The 22,107-nt window shown below is 43.1% G+C and overlaps 1 protein-coding gene across 1 annotated transcript in view; it reads right to left on the reverse strand.

The window, feature by feature from the left end:
• LOC126169274 (maltase 2-like) overlaps positions 1 to 22,107 on the reverse strand; it is a 37,228-nt gene that overhangs the window by 13,183 nt on the left and 1,938 nt on the right. The window contains exons 2-5 of the mRNA XM_049920629.1: positions 15,889 to 16,068; positions 14,280 to 14,437; positions 6,207 to 6,335; positions 2,507 to 2,694 (exon numbers count right to left, since the gene is read on the reverse strand). Of these exons, the coding sequence (XP_049776586.1) occupies positions 2,507 to 2,694; positions 6,207 to 6,335; positions 14,280 to 14,437; positions 15,889 to 16,068 (655 nt within the window). The remainder of the gene's footprint in view (positions 1 to 2,506; positions 2,695 to 6,206; positions 6,336 to 14,279; positions 14,438 to 15,888; positions 16,069 to 22,107) is intronic.

Below are 22,107 nucleotides of genomic sequence, written 5' to 3' on the forward strand. Positions count from 1 at the left end.
GAAGGCAGATCATCTGGTAAGTCGGTTCCAGCCCTCGTATTTTGATATAAAACGCGTTCAGTTAAAATGTAGTGTACACATACCTGGTATTGATGCGCTTTATCAGCTGACGTTGCTGAACTCCCAGTATAATAGTGTAAGGTAATCCAGTTCTTAACCCGAAGGCTGGTATTAACATTGTGCTTATTTAGCTAGGCAGGGGCCAATTGGGCATAATATAACCTTGCCAACCTCAAACTGACTTACGTAGCCGTAGTGTGGAGTACAATTTGAAAGCGTATAGTCATGTTGAAAAACTGAGCTACATTTTCAACTGAAGTTTTGAAATGGGTTTCACCCTGATTTCAAACCATCCAGTTGATATCATCCGATTTGTAAGGTTTAGTGACAACGGTGGTGCTTTTGCAAGCATAGTGGAAATGTCACTGAAAGGATTCTGAAGGAAACCAATTAACAAGTCGTAGCCAGGTCTACGGTTGCATTAATTAATAGATGTGTGATGGGCCTCATCTTGTACACGAAAATTTTGCAAGACAAATGTATATTCCCCCTGTACAATCTGAACCTGAGCATCTAGGGCAACATTTAAAACCCACAAGTAATGACAAGATTTGTATTGGAAGACTGATGTAATGATGTTGTTGTTCCGACCTGCATACACAGCAAACCACATGACGTCACTTATCTACAGTACTGTACTGTAAACAGATAGAAGAAGGGTGTGTGGCGAAGTAAGACGTGGAAAATCAAGGCACGTCCCTTTCTTATGAAGCATAATCGTTTAATGGAAAAAGGTCCTATGAGGAAACTCAGTACTGTTGCAAACAAATAAAGCCTCGTGGTTGAATTGCGAAACAAAGGACCCCTTTTAATGCAATGAAAAGACAAACAAAAATTTTGGTAGAAAGATATTCTAATATTATAGGGTAGGCAACCTCATATTGGCCTCAGGTCTTGCAAAAACTCATTAATTGTTTAATCACTTAACAGAAACAAACATACTGCAACGAAAGCGCTTTCCCTACTATTAGATGACAGAAAGAAACAGGCAGAGGGGAAGAACGGTGGGGGATGGGGGGGGGGGGGGGGGTCACCACTGCCACTAACTGGATATCTCTGTCTACTTGGCCGTGTGGTTTCGAAGAGGTCACGAAGAAATTCTGGCTTTCATTACCCTTTAAACCTACACGCGGTGCGAGAATTTACTCTGCATAAACAACAATCGAACAATAAGATCTGCTAGAAACTGAAGGAACACACATGAAATATACAGATTAAGCCAGGAGCATGAGCGATCTCACCCATATGAAGAAGCATGTTGAAACTACAGATCTATGTCTTCGTGGCACAATACGATAACTAGCACCAGATACGCTTCCAATTGCCACCATGTTGGCTCATATTAAAATTTTCGCGACGAGCGCCGTGATTGATTCCCACATATCAGAATCCTTAAGCTCATGAACACGCTAGGCGGCTCAGAGATAGCCGTGGCAGTCAGCCAGACATGTCACCTTTGGATATATTCGAAAACCAACAATGTGGCGAGGGGTGCACTTGCTCACTTACAAACAGCTCCGTGCGGAAAGAAGCAACGTGTTTCAAATTTAACGTGTATACTGCGAAGCAAGGGGCATCTCGGCAATTGTAACATTAACATACCCAGCGATGAAGTAAGTGGTAAGGTAAAGTCTGTTGCACAAGTCCATAACCAGGCTCTTGGCCTGAGTGCAGACAGAGGTCAGCCGTTCTTAAAATGGTTCAAATGGCTCTGAGGTCATCAGTCCCCTAGAATTTCGAACTAATTAAACCTAACTAACCTAAGGACATCACACACACCCATGCCCGAGGCAGGATTCGAACTTGCGACCGTAGCAGCAGCGCGGTTCCAGACTGAAGCGCCTAGAACCGCTCGGCCACAGCGGCCGGCAGCCATTCTTCGCCACGGCACTAGGAGAGGGAGGGTGGAGGGCCCATCGCCCAGCCACTTTTTGCCCCCCCCCCCCCCCGAGAAAGAACCCCTGTATTCATTTCATAACCAGCTCAGTGGGTCCGGGGCCGTCCTGGAGGGAATGGAACGAGGGGAAGATCGTCACTCCATCGATGATCGAACCCATGACCTCCATGCCGCAGTCTAGCGAGCTACTGGGCCACCACAACCACTTGAAAGAAGTGGTAAGTGATTAAAAACTATTGTAACATGCGTGGCCACTTGCTGGCGTATTGCCTCTCGGCCACTGTCTCCGATCTTGGGCCAACTCCTTTTAATGAATTTCCTGACCTTTTACCAGCACAAGTGCCTGGCTAAACGACAGGAAATTCGTTAAACAATCGTCGGCCTAAGATCTCGAGACAGAAGCTAATTGGTAAGTGACACATGGAAAAAGTTCTAGGGCTAACCGGGGATTGAATCCTAGACTTTTTATTTCAGTGTAGGGTGCAATAAAGGAGTTTTTAGGCACCCCGGGTACAAGAACATCACGAGCAATAGGGGATGGTGGCTTACCTGTCATCATACTCGTCGACGACGGAGCGGAACTCTTGTATGATGACATAGGTCTCCGGCTGATGTTTGTATGGCTGGTCAGGGTCGCCCGGGATCTCGTCTGGGAAGCCGGCCTTCTCTACCATATGCGGCACCGCATCCATGCGGTAGCCGTCGACGCCCTTGTCCAGCCAAAACCTCAGCACGTCCTGAAAACGCCCAGTATTCAGTCAGTCAGGGCAGACGTTTGGCTGGTCACCCACGGATCGTACTGGACAAAAACGGTACACATGTGTGTGTGTGTGGTCTTTAGTCCAGAGACTGGTTTGATGCAGCTCTCCATGCTACTCTATCCTGTGCAAGCTTCTTCATCTCCCAGTACCTACTGCAGCCTACATCCTTCTGGATCTGTTTAGTGTACTCTTCCCTTGGTCTCCCTCTACGATTTTTACCTTCCACGCTGACCTCCAATACTAAATTGGTGATCCATTGATGCCTCAGAATATGCCCTGCCAACCGATCCCTTCTTCTAGTCAAGTTGTGCCACAAATTTCTCTTCTCTCCATTTCTATTCAATACCTTTCTCATTAGTTATGTGATCTACCTATCTAATCTTCACCATTTTTCTGTAGCACCACATTTCGAAAGCTTCTATTCTCTTCTTGTCCAAACTATTTATCGTCCACGTTTCACTTCCATACATGGCTACACTTCATACAAATACTTTCAGAAACGACTCCCTGTCACTTAAATCTATACTCGGTGTTAACAAATTTCTCTTCTTCAGAAACGCTTTCCTTACCATTGCTAGTCTACATTTTATATCCTCTCTCCTGCGACCATCATCAGTTACTTTGCTCCCCAAATAGCAAAACTCATTTACTACTTTAAGCGTCTCATTTCCTAATCTAATTCCCGCAGCATTACCCGATTTAATTCGACTACATTCCATTATCCTCGTTTTGCTTTTGTTGATATTCATTTTATATCCTCCTTTCAAGACACTGTCCATCCCGTTCAGCTGCTCTTCCAGGTCCTTTGCTGTCTCTGACAGAATTACAATGTCATCGGCGAACCTCAAAGTTTTTATTTCTTCTCCATGGATTTAATTCCTCTTCCGATTTTTTCTTTTGTGTCCTTTACTGCTTGCTCAGAGTACAGATTGAATAACATCTGGGATAGGCTCTAACCCTGTCTTATTCCCTTCCCAACCACTGCTTCCCTTTCATGCCCCTCGACTCTTATAACTGCCATCTGGTTTCTGTACAAATTGTAAATAGCCTTTCGCTCCCTGTATTTTACCCCTGCCACCTTCAGAATTTGAAAGAGAGTATTCCAGTCAATGTTGTCAAAAGCTTTCTCTAAGTCTACAAATGCTAGAAACGTAGGTTTGCCCTTCCTTACTCTATTTTCTAAGATAAGTCGTAGGGTCAGTATTGCCTCACGTGTTCCAACATTTCTGTGGAATCCAAACTGATCTTCCACGAGGTCGGCTTCTACCAGTTTTTCCATTCGTCTGTAAAGAATTCGCGTTAGTATTTTGCAGCCGTGACTTATTAAACTGATAGTTCGGTAATTTTCACATCTGTCAACACCTGCTTTCTTTGGGATTGGAATTATTATATTCTTCTTGAAGACTGACGGTATTTCGCCTGTCTAACACATCTTGCTCACTAGATGGTAGAATTTTATTAGACCTGGCTCTCCCAAGGCTGTCAGTAGTTCTAATGGGATGTTGTCCACTCCAGGGGCCTTGTTTCGACCAAGGTCTTTCAGTGCTCTGTCAAACTCTTCACGCAGTATCATGTCTCCTATTTTATCTTCAGTTACATTCTCTTCCATTTCTATAATATTGTCGTCCAGAACATCGCCCTTGTATACACCCTCTATATACTCCTTCCATCTTTCTGCTTTCCCTTCTTTGCTTAGAACTGGGTTTCCATCTGAACTCCTGATATTCATACGGTACACATAAACTTTGCAAATCAAAGAAGTCGGCACATAAAACCTCGGTTTCTGAGATGCTCTTCTCCCGTTATAAAGCTATTCCAGACTCCTAGTTTTTCCCGCAACTTCTCAAATGCTAGCTGAAGTTATTGGGGCACTCAGGCTTAATTTGTGCCCGTGCACAGTATGATAACTACAATGTGCAAAGTAATTCAACTGAATAGGAAAAATAATAGCAATACGTGAAAAGATCAAAAGGTGAAAGGGAAAAGAATACAGTGTTTGATACGGCTTGCTTTCTTGGCAAATTTCAGCGAGGAAATCATTTCTCTTGTATCAGTCGAGTAACAGTTTAGTCTTGAAACTACCATTTTACAAGTTAATTACTAGTCATCTTCAGGTGAAACGCTCAACGCTGTACGCGAAGCTGATAATGATGACAATGATGATGATAATAGTATGAAATTTGTCTAAACTTTGCTCCAAGACGAACCTGACACTCGACTGGCAAGCAGAGAATTTTTCATCAGTGATTCTTTTCACACAAATTTACTTGTTATTATTGTCTGGTTTCTTTCTTCTTTTAATAATCGGCGGCAAGTGGCAGACGCAAAAGTCTTTAAATTGTAGAAAGAAAAGTGGGAACGCATGCACTAAAAAGACTGTTGCTATCTTAAGACTCTCTAGAATCTATTATACATAATGTTTGGAAATTGTCGTTATAAATTTCTAGGACTTGTACAGGGGAATAAGTGGAGAATATTTTGAATAGGAATTTAAATTCAGATATGTAACGCCTTCACGTCTGCTGAGGGAAAGAGAAAAGTCTCAGCGTTGCTTGTCCTGGTATGCAGTAGGGCAGACAGGGTGATGTGTACTACGTCATACGGTCGCCTGAGGACACTTAACGTCTCCTGTAGATGCAGACGAAGATCTGCTGGCACGAGTTCTGGCAGTTACCCTAGAAACCGGCACCAGGTAGCTCGGAGAGGGTGTATCAGAACGTACTTCGTAGTTACAGTGTCTGTAAGAAAAATGGTAGCCGCCAACCGTTGTTTTAATGCATCAGTACTGCTCTGTGCGAACGGTATGCTGAGTTCCTTTTTGTTTTGGAATAATGTAACCATGTAACCACGTAGTGTTTAAGTATTGATACAAACATGTGTGCGTAAGTGATAAATGTATGTCTCGTTACGTTTCCTTTCGAACTGTTACCTAATAATTTTCTGTATTATGTCTCATTCGATTCCTCAAACAGAAGTGGAGGAGTGAAACATCTGATTGGAACCGTCGCAGAACGAAAACAGTACGTTCCCAAACATCGGTTCCAATTCAAAATATTACGTACTCACTCCCGTCTACAAGCCCCAGAAGTTTATAACTGGAATTTCCAAACACCCTGTATACATGTTTTGGTTCCTTATTTATCGTTATGTACATGATACTTCATAATAGATTCATACTAGTCACTACCAATCAGCCGCCATTACAATAACTTGTTACTGGACTCAAATTAAGTTTTTTGTGTGCACCATAGTATTTTCGATAAGTCCGTGAAAATTTGTAATCCACTGAAATATAAACCTGTATGAATTTACATAGTTCTAAAATATTTTACCAAATTTTTTAACAGTGAGGCGCACAGTTTTACATGATTGTAGTTCTAGTACCTCATTCGTCTCCACTTTGAAGAACATCCAGGTTTCTCATATTGCAGAAGAGTAAATATTTGGGGACAAGAGTCCGCAAAGAAAGAAAGAGACGGTGTGGGTACCTCCATTTCGGCGAGGACCGCAGGGTTCCTGTAGTTGAGGTCGGGCTGCTTGATGTGGAACTGGTGCAGGTAGTACTGCTGGCGGGCGTCGTTCCACTCCCACGCCGTCTGCTGGTCGAACTGGTTGGGCTGCAAATCGCAGAGAACAGTTGAGTCAGTTGTGTCAGTTGTGTTCAGTACATTACCTCGTGTACAACTTTCAGTACCCCCCTCAACTGTACATATCACAGAGATTTAACATTGGTCATCGTCGTTTCTACAGACAGCCATTCCACGAAATTTCCTGAAAATGTGGCTTGTAAGAAATGTTCATCCTCATGTAAGGCTGTCATATAGACATTGAAGACGAAGCCACAAGCCTCGAAATGGAATGTGCGTATGAGGAAAGATACACAGTGGAATTTCGAATCGCTGTCATAGATCAAGTACTCGAATGAGTAACTATAAGTTGACTACTTCGTTAATCAGTTAACGTTCACAAGCTTCCGTGGGACGTGACGCAGGAGGCAACGGAGCTTACTTTACACGATCACATAATCTAGCTGGACAACGCTCTCCAATGTGAAGAGCCCCCTGCAAACTCTTCGGTTTTCATATTTTTGGAAGAGATTGCATGGGCCACAACGATAAAAAAATTTACTCAGTTCCAGCTTGCTGAATGGTAGCCGGCAGCGAGTGTAAAAAAGATGCCCAGTAAGTATGAGCACCAATGATACAATAGCAAAGGTGAAGTGCTCATAGCTCTTAAGGTATTCATTTTAGAGCCGATGTGTACTAGACTTTTTCCTTGTTTTGGTCGATACTGCAAGCCTTCACTCGCTTTAATCGTAAATATATCTCTGAGTGAAGCTATTCATGTTCCACTACAATAAAACAAAAACAGTGAATAGTTGAGTGAGTCTGAATGAGAAGAGTGGCGTATTTAAGTTTACTAAATTCTGACAAGTTCTACCTTTAGTAACTACAACTGGCTGCTGAAGCTTACATAGAAATGACATACACAAATTAGATAAGGAATGGTGTTTGATAGCCAAAGGATACATAGGGCGGAAGTTATGCAAATTTTCCCCTGGCTTAATTCCTTTCACAACGCTATCTCAATAGGTTTTCATGAACCCACTGTGAGGCCCAGCTCTATACCAGAAACTGTGGTTCACCTGAGAACACGGCGCTGTGAATATCATTTAACAACCCTTCGTCGGTGAAGCAGTATTTTACCCTTTCACCTTGATTCAGGATGGGAAAAAAACGGGGCAGTGTGGCCGAGGAGTGGTCGCTGCAGAAGCTGTAATGTTCTGAAGCGCCCACGAAAATACGCGAACTACGGGGTCTGGCGTTCTGATTATCAGAACGCGGGAAAACTTCCCTGTCAGAGATCTGAAACCCCTGCAGATTTCAGTGTGAGGTGCACTCGTTCGCTGGTGTGGCCAAACCAATTTGACTCAAAGACATGATGGTGCATGCTGGAATTGTCAGACTTCAGACGGCCGACTCAGGACGAATAAGTTCACCCTCGTGACACACGACATGTCCAAGAAGATGTGCAGTTCTACTGTCAGTACAGGTGGAACTGACACAGGCTGTTAGTTTATCACAAGACACAGACCACAAGTCTCACCCACTAGGGAAAGATTGGAAGTTCTCCACCAGGGGACGACCAGAAGAAGAGACCCAAAGAACCACAACCACTTTCGACCAAGCGTCGGTACAGGAGCAGAATTAGCAAAACGAAACCGATCCACATTGCACAAACCAATCGAACTATGCTCTATTCATTGAATCTCCCCTCTTGACTGTTATGTTAGCCTGGTAGCCAATCCAGGCACAACACAGGTGTTCCCATGCCGTGGGAGCAAGCCTCTACTTTGCATATCCTGAGAGGAGCCAATCAGCGACCCCAAATCTCTCTTGTATGGAAAAAGAAGATTTTAGACCAGGGAGGCGTCGACCTCACGATGGGTACTGCCATATTTTAGCAGAAAACATCTGCCTGGACGGGACCACAGTCCCTCATTTATGGAATGATTTAATTTTTCTGGGCTGACCATTACCAATTTCTGAAAGACAGTTGTGCCCATGAGATTTATGTTTTTGCCGCTCACTAAAATACTCTGGCGACTTCCTGGCGTCGAGGGTGGGAGGTTACGGTCCTACCTCCGCTAGACACATACACCAGCCGCTCTGTCCATGTTGTCCCGGCTTCTAACGTGAGAACGCACAGAGTTTTATGATCTTCCCACCGTTTGCACAAAAACTCAGGTTACAGCAGTCTATCTTAAATGTCTTTCTCCATCCACTTTCAACCATCTGGCTGTCTTCGATGACGGACTGCCGCCAGGCTCAGATAAAATGTTTTGCGAACTGGCGCCCTTTATCCGACCCTAAGTGAAAGTCGGAGAGAGCTGTGGCCAGAAGTCCCTCCTCAGGTAAGAACAACTGAACACTGTTTCCCAGAATCACATGTACAGCCAGGTCACTGCGCTCAGTGTTTATGGCCGCCAATTCATCTCTATCAGTGTTCTTGATCGCCTCTGCTTCACCCCGCCCCCCTCCCTCCTATATATGCAGTTACAAGAGCATTCTGCACACTATTCCCTCATGTAGAAAGTTTCGTTAACCATGCATAGCAAATGTATAACCGTGGAACACTGAGATCATACCGTAAAATATGAATGTTCTCCTGACTGACAACGTTGTTAAAGTGAGAGAGTGGCATGCTATCTCCATGTACCACATGTGGAAGTTCCCTATCCTGCAGCCTAACAAACAACAGCACCGATAGATGTAATCCACTGTCAGATGTACCAGAAAGATTTTCGCTTATAACTTTCGACTCACTCGTTCCCAGAACAGGGTCCGTAACAGTTACCCTTCTCCGTCATCCATGGGGAAAGGAAACGTCATCTCCTGAATCATACTTTATAACTGGATGAGATCTAACTAACGCGCAGTCATGGCACGCTGCTACGAGGCAATATCTTCTAAATTACCAACTATTTCTTTTATACCCACTTTCAGCTCGCTGATATCGGCCAGCGTTGCTCGTCGGATCTCAGCTGATTCTAGCCCATTGCTAGTGCATCACAACATTTCATCGCCAATGTTTTGCAAGCGTGGCGAGGAGACACAGTGGAATTCCTTCTCATAAGACTGTACGCCAATGCCGCATGAATCGAGAACACGTGACATTCCTGATGACATTTATTTCACCAGACGAGGGTGTCACGTTCGCCAGACTTATATACTTGTATAAAATTCCATAATCTCCATAGCTAAATAAACTTAGAATTCTCTTGTATAAACAATCATCACAATCATTCTCCAAGGTTAAACGGAGAAGTCATACACCGCATCAAGCCACTACATTCGAGAGTCATACTCGTTACATCCTCACATGAGACAACTTTCTCTTCTTACGAAACTTCCTGGCAGATTAAAACTGTGTGCCCGACCGAGACTCGAACTGGGGACCTTTGCCTTTCGCGGGCAAGTGCTCTTCCAACTGAGCTACCGAAGCACGACTCACGCCCGGTACTCACAGCTTTACTTCTGCCAGTACCTCGTCTCCTACCTTCCAAACTTTACAGAAGCTCTCCTGCGAACCTTGCAGAACTAGCACTCCTGAAAGAAAGGATATTGCGGAGACATGGCTTAGCCACAGCCTGGAAGGTAGCTCAGTTGGAAGAGCACTTGCCCGCGAAAGGCAAAGGTCCCGAGTTCGAGTCTCGGTCGGGCACACAGTTTTAATCTGCCAGGAAGTTTCGTATCAGCGCACACTCCGCTGCAGAGTGAAAATCTCATTCTGGCAACTTTCTCTTCTTACCAATCACAAAGAGGGCACGTTCCAATCGGATTTTTGTAATTTTTTTATATTTATGGTACGTGAAGTTCAGAACTCAAATATCAGTCAACCAAAGCATTTTCACGTACCTCTCAAAAATGCTCAAGACAGTTGACTTTGAAGCTTTTGTAGTACCATTAATAGCGTAACGTAAGGTTAATTTTTCGACAAGCAGCGTGCTGTTGTGGCAGAATGCTCGCCAGCCATGACAAACTGCTTGATACGATTTCTGGCTTATCCAAACATTTTCGCCATTCACTGACCAAAAAAAATTGTAACACCAGAAATGAGTTGTGCGACATACAACAAGTTGGTAGGCATGTTTCTACATCTGAAAGATGATGATCATTCAATTTCGCGCCGGTCGCATAAAAGTTGCGCTACTAGTGCCACTACGTTCGCTTTAAATACACGCTGTAACAGTCGTGACCGTTAGTTACCTTTGAGACTGGACGTAGTGAGCTGAGGTTAGTAAAGAATGCGTTTTAGGCGACAAAGACCTCACTGAGTTCGAACTAGGTCGTGTAATCGGGCTGCGAGAAGCTGGATGTTCCTTCTGCGATATTGTAGAAAGACTTTGCATGAATGTAGCCAATGTACATGATTGCAGGCAATGGTGCTCACGAGAATGTATGGTCGTTAGAAGACGGGCTCCAGACCGCCACGTGGCGCTGCCGAGAGAGAAGTGTTCGGCGTATGGCTCTGGAGCATCGTACTGCATCAGCAGCAGCAATATGAGGAGCAGTTGGCGCCACAGCGACACAAAGATCTGTTACAAATCTGTTACTTCAAGGGCAGGTCCGAGCCAGAGACCCTGTAAGCGTGCATTCCAGTGGTGTCAAGCTAGAGCTCGTTACAGGCAAGGGGGAAGTCTGTTCGTTTTCTGATGAAAGCTGGTTCTGCCTCAGCGCCGTTCATGGCCTATTTTGGTTATAAGGAGGCCAGTTGAGGGCTTGCAGCCATCCTGTCGTGTGCTAGAGACAGTGGAGCTACACCTGGAGCTATGGTCTGGGGCGCGATTTTGTGTGCGATATACAGGGTGTTACAAAAAGGCACGGCCAAACTTTCAGGAAACATTCCCCACACACAAAGAAAGAAAAGATGTTATGTGGACATGTGTACGGAAACGCTTACTTTCCATGTTAGAGCTCATTTTATTACTTCTCTTCAAATCACATTAATCATGGAATGGAAACACACAGCAACCGAACGTACCAGCGTGACTTCAAACACTTTGTTACAGGAAATGTTCAAAATGTCCTCCATTAGCGAGGATACATGCATCCACCCTCCGTCGCATGGAATCCCTGATGCGCTGATGCAGCCCTCGATAATGGCATATTGTATCATAGCCGTCCACAATACGAGCACGAAGAGTCTCTACATTTGGTACCGGAGTTGCGTAGACAAGAGCTTGCAAATGCCCCCATAAATGAAAGTCAAGAGGGTTGAGGTCAGGAGAGCGTGGAGGCCATGGAATTGGCCCGCCTCTACCAATCCATCGGTCACCGAATCTGTTGTTGAAAAGCGTACGAACACTTCGACTGAAATGTACAGGAGCTCCATCGTGCATGAACCACACGTTGTGTCGTACTTGTAAAGGCACATGTTCTAGCAGCACAGGTAGAGTATCGCATATGAAATCATGATAACGTGCTCCATTGAGCGTAGGTGGAAGAACATGGGGCCCTATCAAGACATCACCAACAAAGCCTGTCCAAACGTTCACAGAAAATCTGTGTTGGTGACGTGATTGCACAATTGCGTGCGGATTCTCGTCAGCCCACACATTTTGATTGTGAAAATTTACAATTTGATCACGTTGGAATGAAGCGTCACCCGTAAAGAGAACATTTGCACTGAAACGAGGATTGACACATTGTTGGATGAACCATTCGCAGAAGTGTACCCGTGGAGGCCAATCAGCTGCTGATAGTGCCTGCACACGCTGTACATGGTACGGAAACAACTGGTTCTCCCGTAGCACTCTCCATACAGTCAAGTGGTCAACGTTACCTTGTACAGCAGCAACTTCTCTGACGCCGACATTAGGGTTATCGTCAACTGCACGAACAATTGCCTCGTCCATCGCAGGTGTCCTCGTCGTTCTAGGTCTTCCCCAGTCGCGAGTCATAGGCTGGAATGTTCCGTGCTCCCTAAGACGCCGATAAATTGCTTCGAACGTCTTCCTGTCGGGACACCTTCGTTCTGGAAATCTGTCTCGATACAAACGTACCGCGCCACGGCTATTGCCCCATGCTAATCCATACATCAAATGGGTATCTGCCAACTCCGCATTTGTAAACATTGCACTGACTGCAAAATCACGTTCGTGATTAACAGTAAGCTGTTGATGCTGCGTACTGATGTGCTTGATGCTAGTACTGTAGAGTAATGAGTCGCATGTCAACACAAGCACCGAAGTACATTACCTTCCTTCAATTCGGCCAACTGGCGGTGAATCGAGGAAGTACAGTACATGCTGACGAAACTAAAATGAGCTCTAACATGAAAATTAAGAGTTTCCGGACACATGTCCACATAATATCTTTTCTTTATTCGTGTGTGAGGAATGGTTCCTGAAAGTTTGGCCGTACCTTTTTGTAACACCCTGTATAATTACAAATAACAAGACGTCCGTTTTTCATAAAAATGACGAATGGACTTGTGTTAACTAGCATATATTGAACGAATTTTCTATTGAAATGACGTGGTATTCGAACTCAACGAAAAGAAAAAAATGAAAATAATATCTACCGAAACGGGACTCGCACCAGTGAAAGCAATTATCTCGAGTACTATCAATTTTTTCAAACTTCATATGTTCTACGCCTCACTCTCGTGACTGGCAGACGCACACTGACTGCAAATTTGTACGTCAGTCTGGTGCTTCGACCTGTTGAGCTGCCATTCATGAACAGCATTCCAACGAGCTTTTCCAACAGGATAACGCTCACCCACATACCGCTGTTGTAATCCAACATCCTCTACAGGGTGTCGACATGTCGCCCTGGCCTCCTCGATCACCAAATCTGTCTCCAGTTGAGCACATATGGGACATTATCGGACGACAACTCCAGCGTCATCCACAAACAGCAGTAACCGTCCCTGTATTAAATGGCCAAGAGCAACAGGCATGGAACACCATTCCACATCACGTAAACTGAAACCCACCACATACACAACACAACGCACGCACGCACGTTTGAATACTTGCATTCAACATACTGGCAGTTATAACGGTTATCAATGTACCAGAATTCACATTTGCAATGGCTTATCTCGCTCTCACGTTACCCTGTGAAGTTACAATGTAAATCAGTCAAATATGTTACCTAGACAAACGTATGCCCGAAAATTCATTTCCGTACATTAATTACTTTTTGGTGTTCCTATTTTTTTCTTTCAATGTAGGTGAATGCTTAGCAAGGCATTCCACGAAGTGTAAAACACACAAAGACGAAATGCATTGCATTTGTAATGCTTTTTTCAATTTGACTATCAATCTTTTATAAAAATTCGGTAATTAATAATTTCGATTTGCAATGAAAAAAGGATTTTTGTGCGCGACGTGTAATTACAATTAATACGACGTCCGTTTTTCATAAAAATGACGATTAGACTTGTGTTAACTAGCATATATTGGATGAATTTTGTATTTAAATAACCTGGTACTCGAAATCGACGAAAAGAAAAAAATGAAAATAATAACTACCGAAACGAGACTCGAATCAGTGATTAAGCAATTATCGGTCTCGAGTGCTATCAATTTTTTACATTCTACGCTTCACGAAAGCGCTCGTAGAATATGCACCTTTGTTGAAAAAATTTGTATTAGCCAGGAATCGAATCCAGGCCCTCCACATGGCAGGAAAGTATTCTACCATGGACTTACGATTGGAAAAATCGGCCTGATTTTCGGGTATTAAAGATGCCGGGAATACTTCAAAGTCGATTTGCTCGAAAAATTTTGAGAGTTGCATGGGGCTGCTTTGGTTGACTGGTATTTGAGTTCTTAACTTCACGTACGATAAACACAACAACAAAAAAATACAAAAATCCTATTGATGTCTTCTTGTCATTTTGCAATGTCAATTTTACATTCGTAGCTTATGTGAAAATCAGTTAAATATCTAATTTACACAGCGTTGTAACTACGTAGTAAAATGTTCAAAGGATACCAAAACATTACCATTTACTTCTGGAGTAGAAAGACGCACGACGTAACTTACCCAGTTGTTGGGCACTGATCCGTCTTCCTTGGCGTCTACCCACACGTAGTAGTCCTTGTACTTCTCGTAGTTCTCGTGTGTTGGATCACTAGAAGCTATGAACCACTCGTGCTCGTCGCTGGAGTGGTTGGGAACGAAGTCCAGGACCACCTTTATACCTGCACAGTGAGAAACAACCAAGATTTGAAGTTTGCGCTATGGAAAATACTAATTTGTTTTTGACCCACTTTGGTCCTCTCAGTATTTCAGTCAACTTTTGTAATGGGATAATTTTTCAGTAATTTCAATAAGTGCACCGCCTAGCAAGAGAAAGGTGAATATTAATGGCTTATTAAAACCAGTAAAAACATTACCAAAATCGATGCTATGAAACACCACGTCTGTGGTGTTATTGGGTGAAAGTTCTTTTCATGCGAAAAGTGATTTCTGGGCACGAGAGAAGGGAAGGTGATGCAAGACAGTTCGCACATAGCCGGCACGATTGTTTTATTAATTGTTAAGTCGTCCTTAGAAGTAGTTGGTGGACATTGCACGAACGTTGTTAAAAATAACGGAAATTTTGTCCAATGCGGCAATGAAGAGTGCTCATGACGTACCGTTGGCAGCACTGTTCAAAGCTTGTCCACAATAAGAAGACCACTCACATGTTTGTAGCGTGTCTTGTCCAGGATACAGAAGGAGGAAGAAGAAGTGTGCAGTATTATGTATCACTGACTGTCTCTTGCACTGCTAGCATAATTACTTGTGTTTTTATTTACAAAGTCAGGAGTGACAAAGTGCCTTTTCAATTATAGAGTTCTGGTGAAGTAGAAAAACCTATTTTCATCTGGGGACGACCTTTTCAGACATCTTAAAAACTGCTAAAGAATAAACAGTCGAAATGTGATTTAGAGCTGTGAGAAGTAGACAAGCAGTTTCTACTGCAGTTCTAAAGGACCAAGAAATATCAAGTGAATGCTCAACAGAATCATCTAATATGAGCCAATTTTCTCCGCTGCTGGCAGTGTCAGCGTAAAGAGTCTTCTTATTGTGGACAAACCGTGTATCGTTACCTTGGTGTTCACACAGCAAAAGGATTTTCTTGTTTAAGGAGAAAATACAGTATAGAAAGTACGCCGCACTCAAATTAACGTTACCTATAGTCAGAAAACGGTTGACACAGCTTACTACAGAAACCATAAACAAAGTAGAATGTTCAGCAGCTGTAATGACACTTTCACCTGTTTCAAAGCTAGTCCACTCGAAAGGTTATTAGCACGAGAAGAAATTAATCGCCTACAATGAATTCCGCTCGTTATTTATTTAAAATGACGGCAGTCAACAGTCTGAATACAAATGTAGTTATTCTGCATACATGCAGAATACAATTGTAAAACATGAGTGGTTTCTCCATTGCCACAATGTTTGCATAGCCTCTGCAACTTTTTTAACGATACAGTGCCACGAAGGACAGCTGAAGCACTTCTGCGACTCACTCAATTTCTATTAAGGCACATGGCTTCGTCTCCGTTAGTTAGCATTTCAGCCAATTCTAGAGGCACGCATATTTCAGAAGATTAATCTAGAACAGGAATGCTACAGGCTCCAGAAACAGTTTGCTAGATCGTACCTCTCTCGTGGGCAGCTTCCAGAAGCGCTTCGAAGTCCGCCATGGTGCCGAACGTCGGGTCGATGTCTCGGAAGTCCGAAATGTCGTATCCATTATCAGCCATCGGAGATTTGAAAATGGGTGACAGCCATATCGCCGCTATACCCAGGCTCTTAAGGTAGTCCAGCTTCTCAATCACACCTGTAAAAAGAAAGTGCAGCAAACTTAGCGAAGCAATAGTAAGTACATTCGATTGAGTCATACGGGGAAATGAGAGGCTCTTCCTGAAGCGAAGAGCTGTTCTGGATACATGCTATACATGGGTTTGCGTCTCTCATCCATTCTCCGACCGTCTTAGTAAGAATGGCAACCGATCCAGAATACTCGAAATTTTTGTCGGCACAATTTGTCGGCAAGAGAAATGGTGGCAAAGTAAAGAACCTATTACCAGTGTGATCTATATTACTTCAGGATAAAAACTATACACTCTCACCTCAACCAGTTACTTGGAAAAGCAAGATTTATCAGGCAAAGAAGAAAAATTAACGTCGCTATTGGTGAAAATTGTCCAACGAAGTGGCTGAAGTATCTTAAGTTCCTTTCCATTTTCCACAGACAACAATTCAGACATTTTATACATCGCCTAAAAATAGACTCGCTGGGGTACTATTTGAGACTCTACGCAAGAATCTCCAACTCCGCCCTCTAGTCGGTCTAGGCACGCAGTCCTATAATTCTGATGGACCTCTTCCGTGACCCTAAGTAAAATACAGACCCCACCATTCCGTTCAGTTCTCTACGACTGACCCAACTCGAAGTGCATCTACACAGAAGGTATGAAAGTCAATGACATCGAGTTCGTTATGCTCTTGCATACATAAGGGGAACTAGAAGCATTCTCTGCGAAGTGCATGCAGCGTGTACATTCCAGATTTAGCAGCCCTATCACGGGATCTGCGTTACATCGAAACTCTGGCAGCAAAGAACTCTCCGGTTTGTAGCTACTGTGGCTAACTCAGTTTTACAATGACATCCAACGATCGGAAACACTACCACCACTATTTAAACAAACCAAGATCGTCGCCATTCTTAAGCCTGGCAAAGATGGAAAGCTCCCAGAGGACTATAGACCTATAGCTCTTCTAAGTGTATGCTACAAACTATTGGAGAGACTTATTCTCAACAGAATAAAACCCATTGCTGAGAATTTCATTCCTATTGAACAAGCCGGATTTACACCCGGTCGGAGCTGCTGTGATCAAGTATTATCTCTTACCACACATATTGAGAGTGGATTTCAAAGGAAGAAAAAGACAGTCGCCGTGTTCATAGATCTATCGTCAGCATATGATACAGTGTGGAGGGAGGCAATGATTCTTAAACTCCAACGCATTATTCCTTGCAAGAAAACGGCTACCCTAATCAACAATATGCTTTCAAATAGATTTTTTGAAGTACACCTAGATGGAGAGATAAGCAAGAAATATAGGTTAAATGATGGCCTGCCCCAAGGATCCGTGCTAGCTCCATTACTTTTTAATATATATACATTAGACCTATCAGAGACATCTTCTAAGTTTATCTATGCAGACGATATTGCTCTCACATATCAACATCAAGACTTCCACAATTCCGAAAGAATCATTGAGGAAGACCTTATCAAAATGGATGAATATTTCGAAACATGGAGGTTCAGAAATAATACTTCTAAAACCCAAGTCTCCTGTTTCCACCTCAACAACAGACAGGCAAACTATGCACCCCACGTAGAGTTCAGAGGCCAGCTGCTTAACTACAATCCCCTCCCAAAGTATCTGGGAATTACATTGGACCGATCTCTGACGTACAAGGAGCACTTGTACAAATGCGCAGCAAAAATCAAAACCAGAAATAATGTCCTACACAAACTCACTGGAAGTAGCTGGGGAGCAAGCGCCACAGTTCTCAGAACATCTGCTCTTGCACTAGTATATTCGGTGGCTGAATACTGCGCTCCGGTCTCGCTAAACAGCACTCATACAGCAACGGTGGACACCCAGCTAAACGACGCCATGAGGCTCACCTCAGGCACTATTAAACCGACGCCCCACCAATAGCTCCCGGTACTGGCTAACATAGCCCCACCTCACCTAAGGCGAAGATCTGCACTGAAAAGGGAATGGCAAAAGTGCGCTAACAACCGTGACCTACCCTTACACGAAGACTGCAAGAATCCCAGCCACAGACTCAAGTCCCGTAAGCCATCATGGAGATTAGGGCAACAGCTGATCGAGGACAATTATGATATCGACGAAGCCTGGCGTCGGGAATGGGATATGTCTAACCCTGATCACCTTAACTTAGTCTCGGACCCAACCGTACGGCCCGAGGGCTTCGGTCTTCCCAGAAAATGTTGGACAACTTTAAATCGTATCCGAACAGGCTACGGTAAATGTAATTACTGGAAGCACAAATGGGGACAGACTGACTCACCCAACTGCGACTGTGGGAATCCACAAACTCTACATCATATCACAATGGACTGCCCTACGAGGAGATTCCCTGGCACAATGCAGGAGCTGCACCTCCTGAAGGGAGATGCTCCCGGCTGGCTGAGGGACGTGGACATACAACCACGACTCTGGTCTACTCTTTTCCTTCTGAAAAACCTATTACTAGATACTATTACTATAATTTCTATGTATTTTTGTGTATTTTGTGTTTTACTTCCTTTTTTAGATCTAATAATTGTTTGTTGCCTGTAACATATTGACCATTCATTGTTTTTATACGTTGTTTGTGTTATTACTTACTTACTGCTGTATTCTATTAGCCATACGAAATATATAGTTACTCCACGAGCTGCTTACAGGGAATATTTCAGTGTTAACGCAGAATCTTCTTTGTCACTACCATTCAAGACCCATTAGCTGACCTCCATAACTGCGGAACCACCATAACGTTCATTTGGACACTGAGCCCTGTGGGTATTCCGGGAAATGTACTCGCTGACAAATGATCTAAAGAAGCAACAGCAGGAGAAAAACTGGAACTCAGAGTACCATGCATAGACGTCCGATTGAATCTGAGAAGTCAAATTTTGAAACCTTGGGATACGGAATGGCAGGGCACCAAGACCCTCAACAAGCTGAGAGCAATCAAGGATACCACAAAACCTCTCGGAAAGATCCCATCGTACGGGGCCGACGACGTATCGGCCACATCAGACTTACCCAGGAGTTACTTTTACGTCAAGCGCCTTCCCCTTCCCCACTTGGAGCTGTAGTGGCTCATTTCCTCATACTGTATGGCCTACTCATCTATCTGAGACAATTCATCGATTTGTCTACCTCCCTACGCCACATACTTGCGGACGATGCGATAGCAGCTAACAAAGTTTCGTGAGGAAAAGCGAATTTTACAGCAACATTTAATGCACCTCTAGTTTCGGTCGTATAGGTAGACGTGATGCTGAGTACATCTCGCTGCTGTGTATGCCCCAACTACAAATGCATTTTTAAACTTTTATGTACATATTTCATTCAGCTGACTGTTTAAGCTAATTGACTTTCCAATCGATACAGTCTTCCTTTTGTCACTTTTAGTCCTACTGAACACGATGACCATTCTGGTGTATCCTTCAGGGCGGCCGGTGTGGCCGAGCGGTTCTAGGCGCTTCAGTCTGGAACCGCGCGACCGCTACGGTCAAAGATTCGAATCCTGCCTCGGGCATTGATGTGTGTGATGTCCTTAGGTTAGTTAGGTTTAAGTAGTTCTAAGTTCTAGGGGCTAATGACCTCAGATGTTAAGTCGCATGGGGCTCAGAGCCATTTGAGCCATTTGTATCCGTCAGCGGTTGATATGGGATGGAAGTGGAAGATGCTCTTACCGCCACAGGTGTCTGGCGCAGCGAGCCTCCATCTACGGCAATTCCACATCCACACCATCATCAGTTTTCCTTGACCGGTTATAATTTCTAGCTGGCTGAGTTTTATCTCACTGTTAATTGTCTGACTTAACCTAGTGTCGCAAAAAAATTTCAACCGTGACTACAAGGTCAAAGAACCTTCTCCTTTTCTCGGTCCACATCATTTTATATGAATTTCCAGTGAATGGGGGCCTTATAACCAATATGATTAGTTCCTTTAAACCCTTTCTCATCATCATCATCATTATCTATACATGCTCTTACTAGGCACACTTCCTTGAAGCGAGCTCTAACAAAAGACTTAGTCCCAGTGTTAAATAAGAGATAATTGTTCCTTGCTGCTGTAGTCAGCTTTACGTCAATGGGAAGAGCTATATTTCTCTGTAATTTTTCATCCAGTAGAGTACCACCCATGTACTTCGGATGCTGGGTTCTGCGTCACTAAAATTGTGATGTACTTGTCAATTTCGTAAGATGGAATGTTGACAAACTAGCAATTTCGTAAAAAACTAATAAATTGTTCGACTTTTGCCATTTAGTTACTACAAATCTCTGGAGGTATCTTCAACTCCGTGTAGGTGAAACATTTAGTATGTTCCAACGAAATCACTGTTGAGACTGGCAATGGTTACTAAATGTTTCCCCTATATACACCTTGAAAATGGAAGATAACTTTTTAAAAATGTAAAGTGAGGCATACGTCATCTAAACGGCCAAATATCCAACTTATTATCACTACTAAAAGTATAATATATTTGTGATTTTGTAGACTTTATCTAATAAAAATATTGTGATATTCTTCCCGAATTTGCAACCACGTCTTCAAGTCAAGTTGGCACTATATTTCGACAGTCCAACTGACTGTTACTGCTGAGTGCATCTCAGCTGATGATGACGCGGACGTCGAAATATTATGTCGAGTTGAAGATCTGGCTGCAATTCCGATAAGACTATCACAAGTATGAAATATTTGTTCAGATATTATTATTCCTCTCCGAGACACAATCAAAGCGTCTTTGATGTGCGATGTGTCCATTTTTCCCGCCTCGCAGACCTCTTGGTGAATTGGCTTCTTGGTACTTAATGACACTATCAATTTTAATTCGTTTATTTTTTAACTCAGTTCATTCCCCACTCCTAGAAGTGGAGCGTGCGCTTCGAGATAAGTCCCATTAAAGACTCGCAGTTTTATTCAGTCAGTTATCACACAAGCGGATCCCAATTGGGATTAAATGGGAGGGGCTTACCAGATCCGGCATACGCCTTATAACCAAGGACAACCTCCCGAAAATCTTGATCGTAACCTGCGGTAGGAGCAATATTAATTTATTTCTGGGACAACGTCCTTCGATGAGAACGTTGTCCCAGCCAAAAACTAAAATGTTGCGAATGGGTGAGGAATGTATATGTTGTATGAGTGTGTATGTGTTACTGAACGGAGTGCAGTATGTGTGCGAAATATCTTGTCCTAGCCGCGCGTGATTAGCCGAGCGGTTCAAAGCGCTGCAGTCATGGACCGTGCGTTTGGTCCCGGCGGAGGTTCGAGTCCTCCCTCGAGCATGGGTGTGTGTGTTTGTCCTTAGGATACTTTAGGTTAAGTAGTATGTAAGCTTAGGGACTGATGACCTTAGCAGTTAAGTCCCATACGATTTCACACACATTTGAACATATCTTAAGGGGGGGTAGGACGTCAAACGGGCCGACTTGGAGTAGGAGAGGCACCACAGGACATTTTAATTTCTACTGTCTATACTTTTACAAATAAATTCATAAAACTTTAATAGTATGACAAGGAAGGATTCAGGATTCATACTCATAGCAGTGGAAGCTCAAAAACGTAACAAAACACATTTTTTTATATGTGAAATTTCATCATTTTTTCACTTACTACTGGCTGCATTTGTTGCTATTGGTACACTTTTCTTCCTAAGTAAGAGAAGATGACTTTTGCACAGCATACAAACCATAGTTACAAGTGTATGAAACCCTAGAAGTTATTTAATTTATGAAAAAATGAATGAACTGTTATATTTTAAACTGCATGTTTGGAAAAAATTCATGTTTTATAGTTAATTATCTCAATTTTTTCCACAATTTTTAATAGATTTGGAAAATTGGAAAATTCTAGAGTTTCATACACCTATAACTACTGTTTGTATGCTACGAAAAATTCATCGAAGAATCTCTCTTACTTAGGAAGAAAGTGTACCTATAGCAACTAATGCAGCCAGTAATAAGTGAAAAAATGATAAAATTTCACATGTAAAAAAAGGTATTTTGCTACGTTTTTGAACTTACACTGTGATGACTGTGAGTCTTCATTCCTTCCTGGT

This window comes from Schistocerca cancellata, chromosome 1 (genome assembly GCF_023864275.1).
Source record: "Schistocerca cancellata isolate TAMUIC-IGC-003103 chromosome 1, iqSchCanc2.1, whole genome shotgun sequence".
Taxonomy (NCBI): Eukaryota; Metazoa; Arthropoda; class Insecta; order Orthoptera; family Acrididae; genus Schistocerca; species Schistocerca cancellata.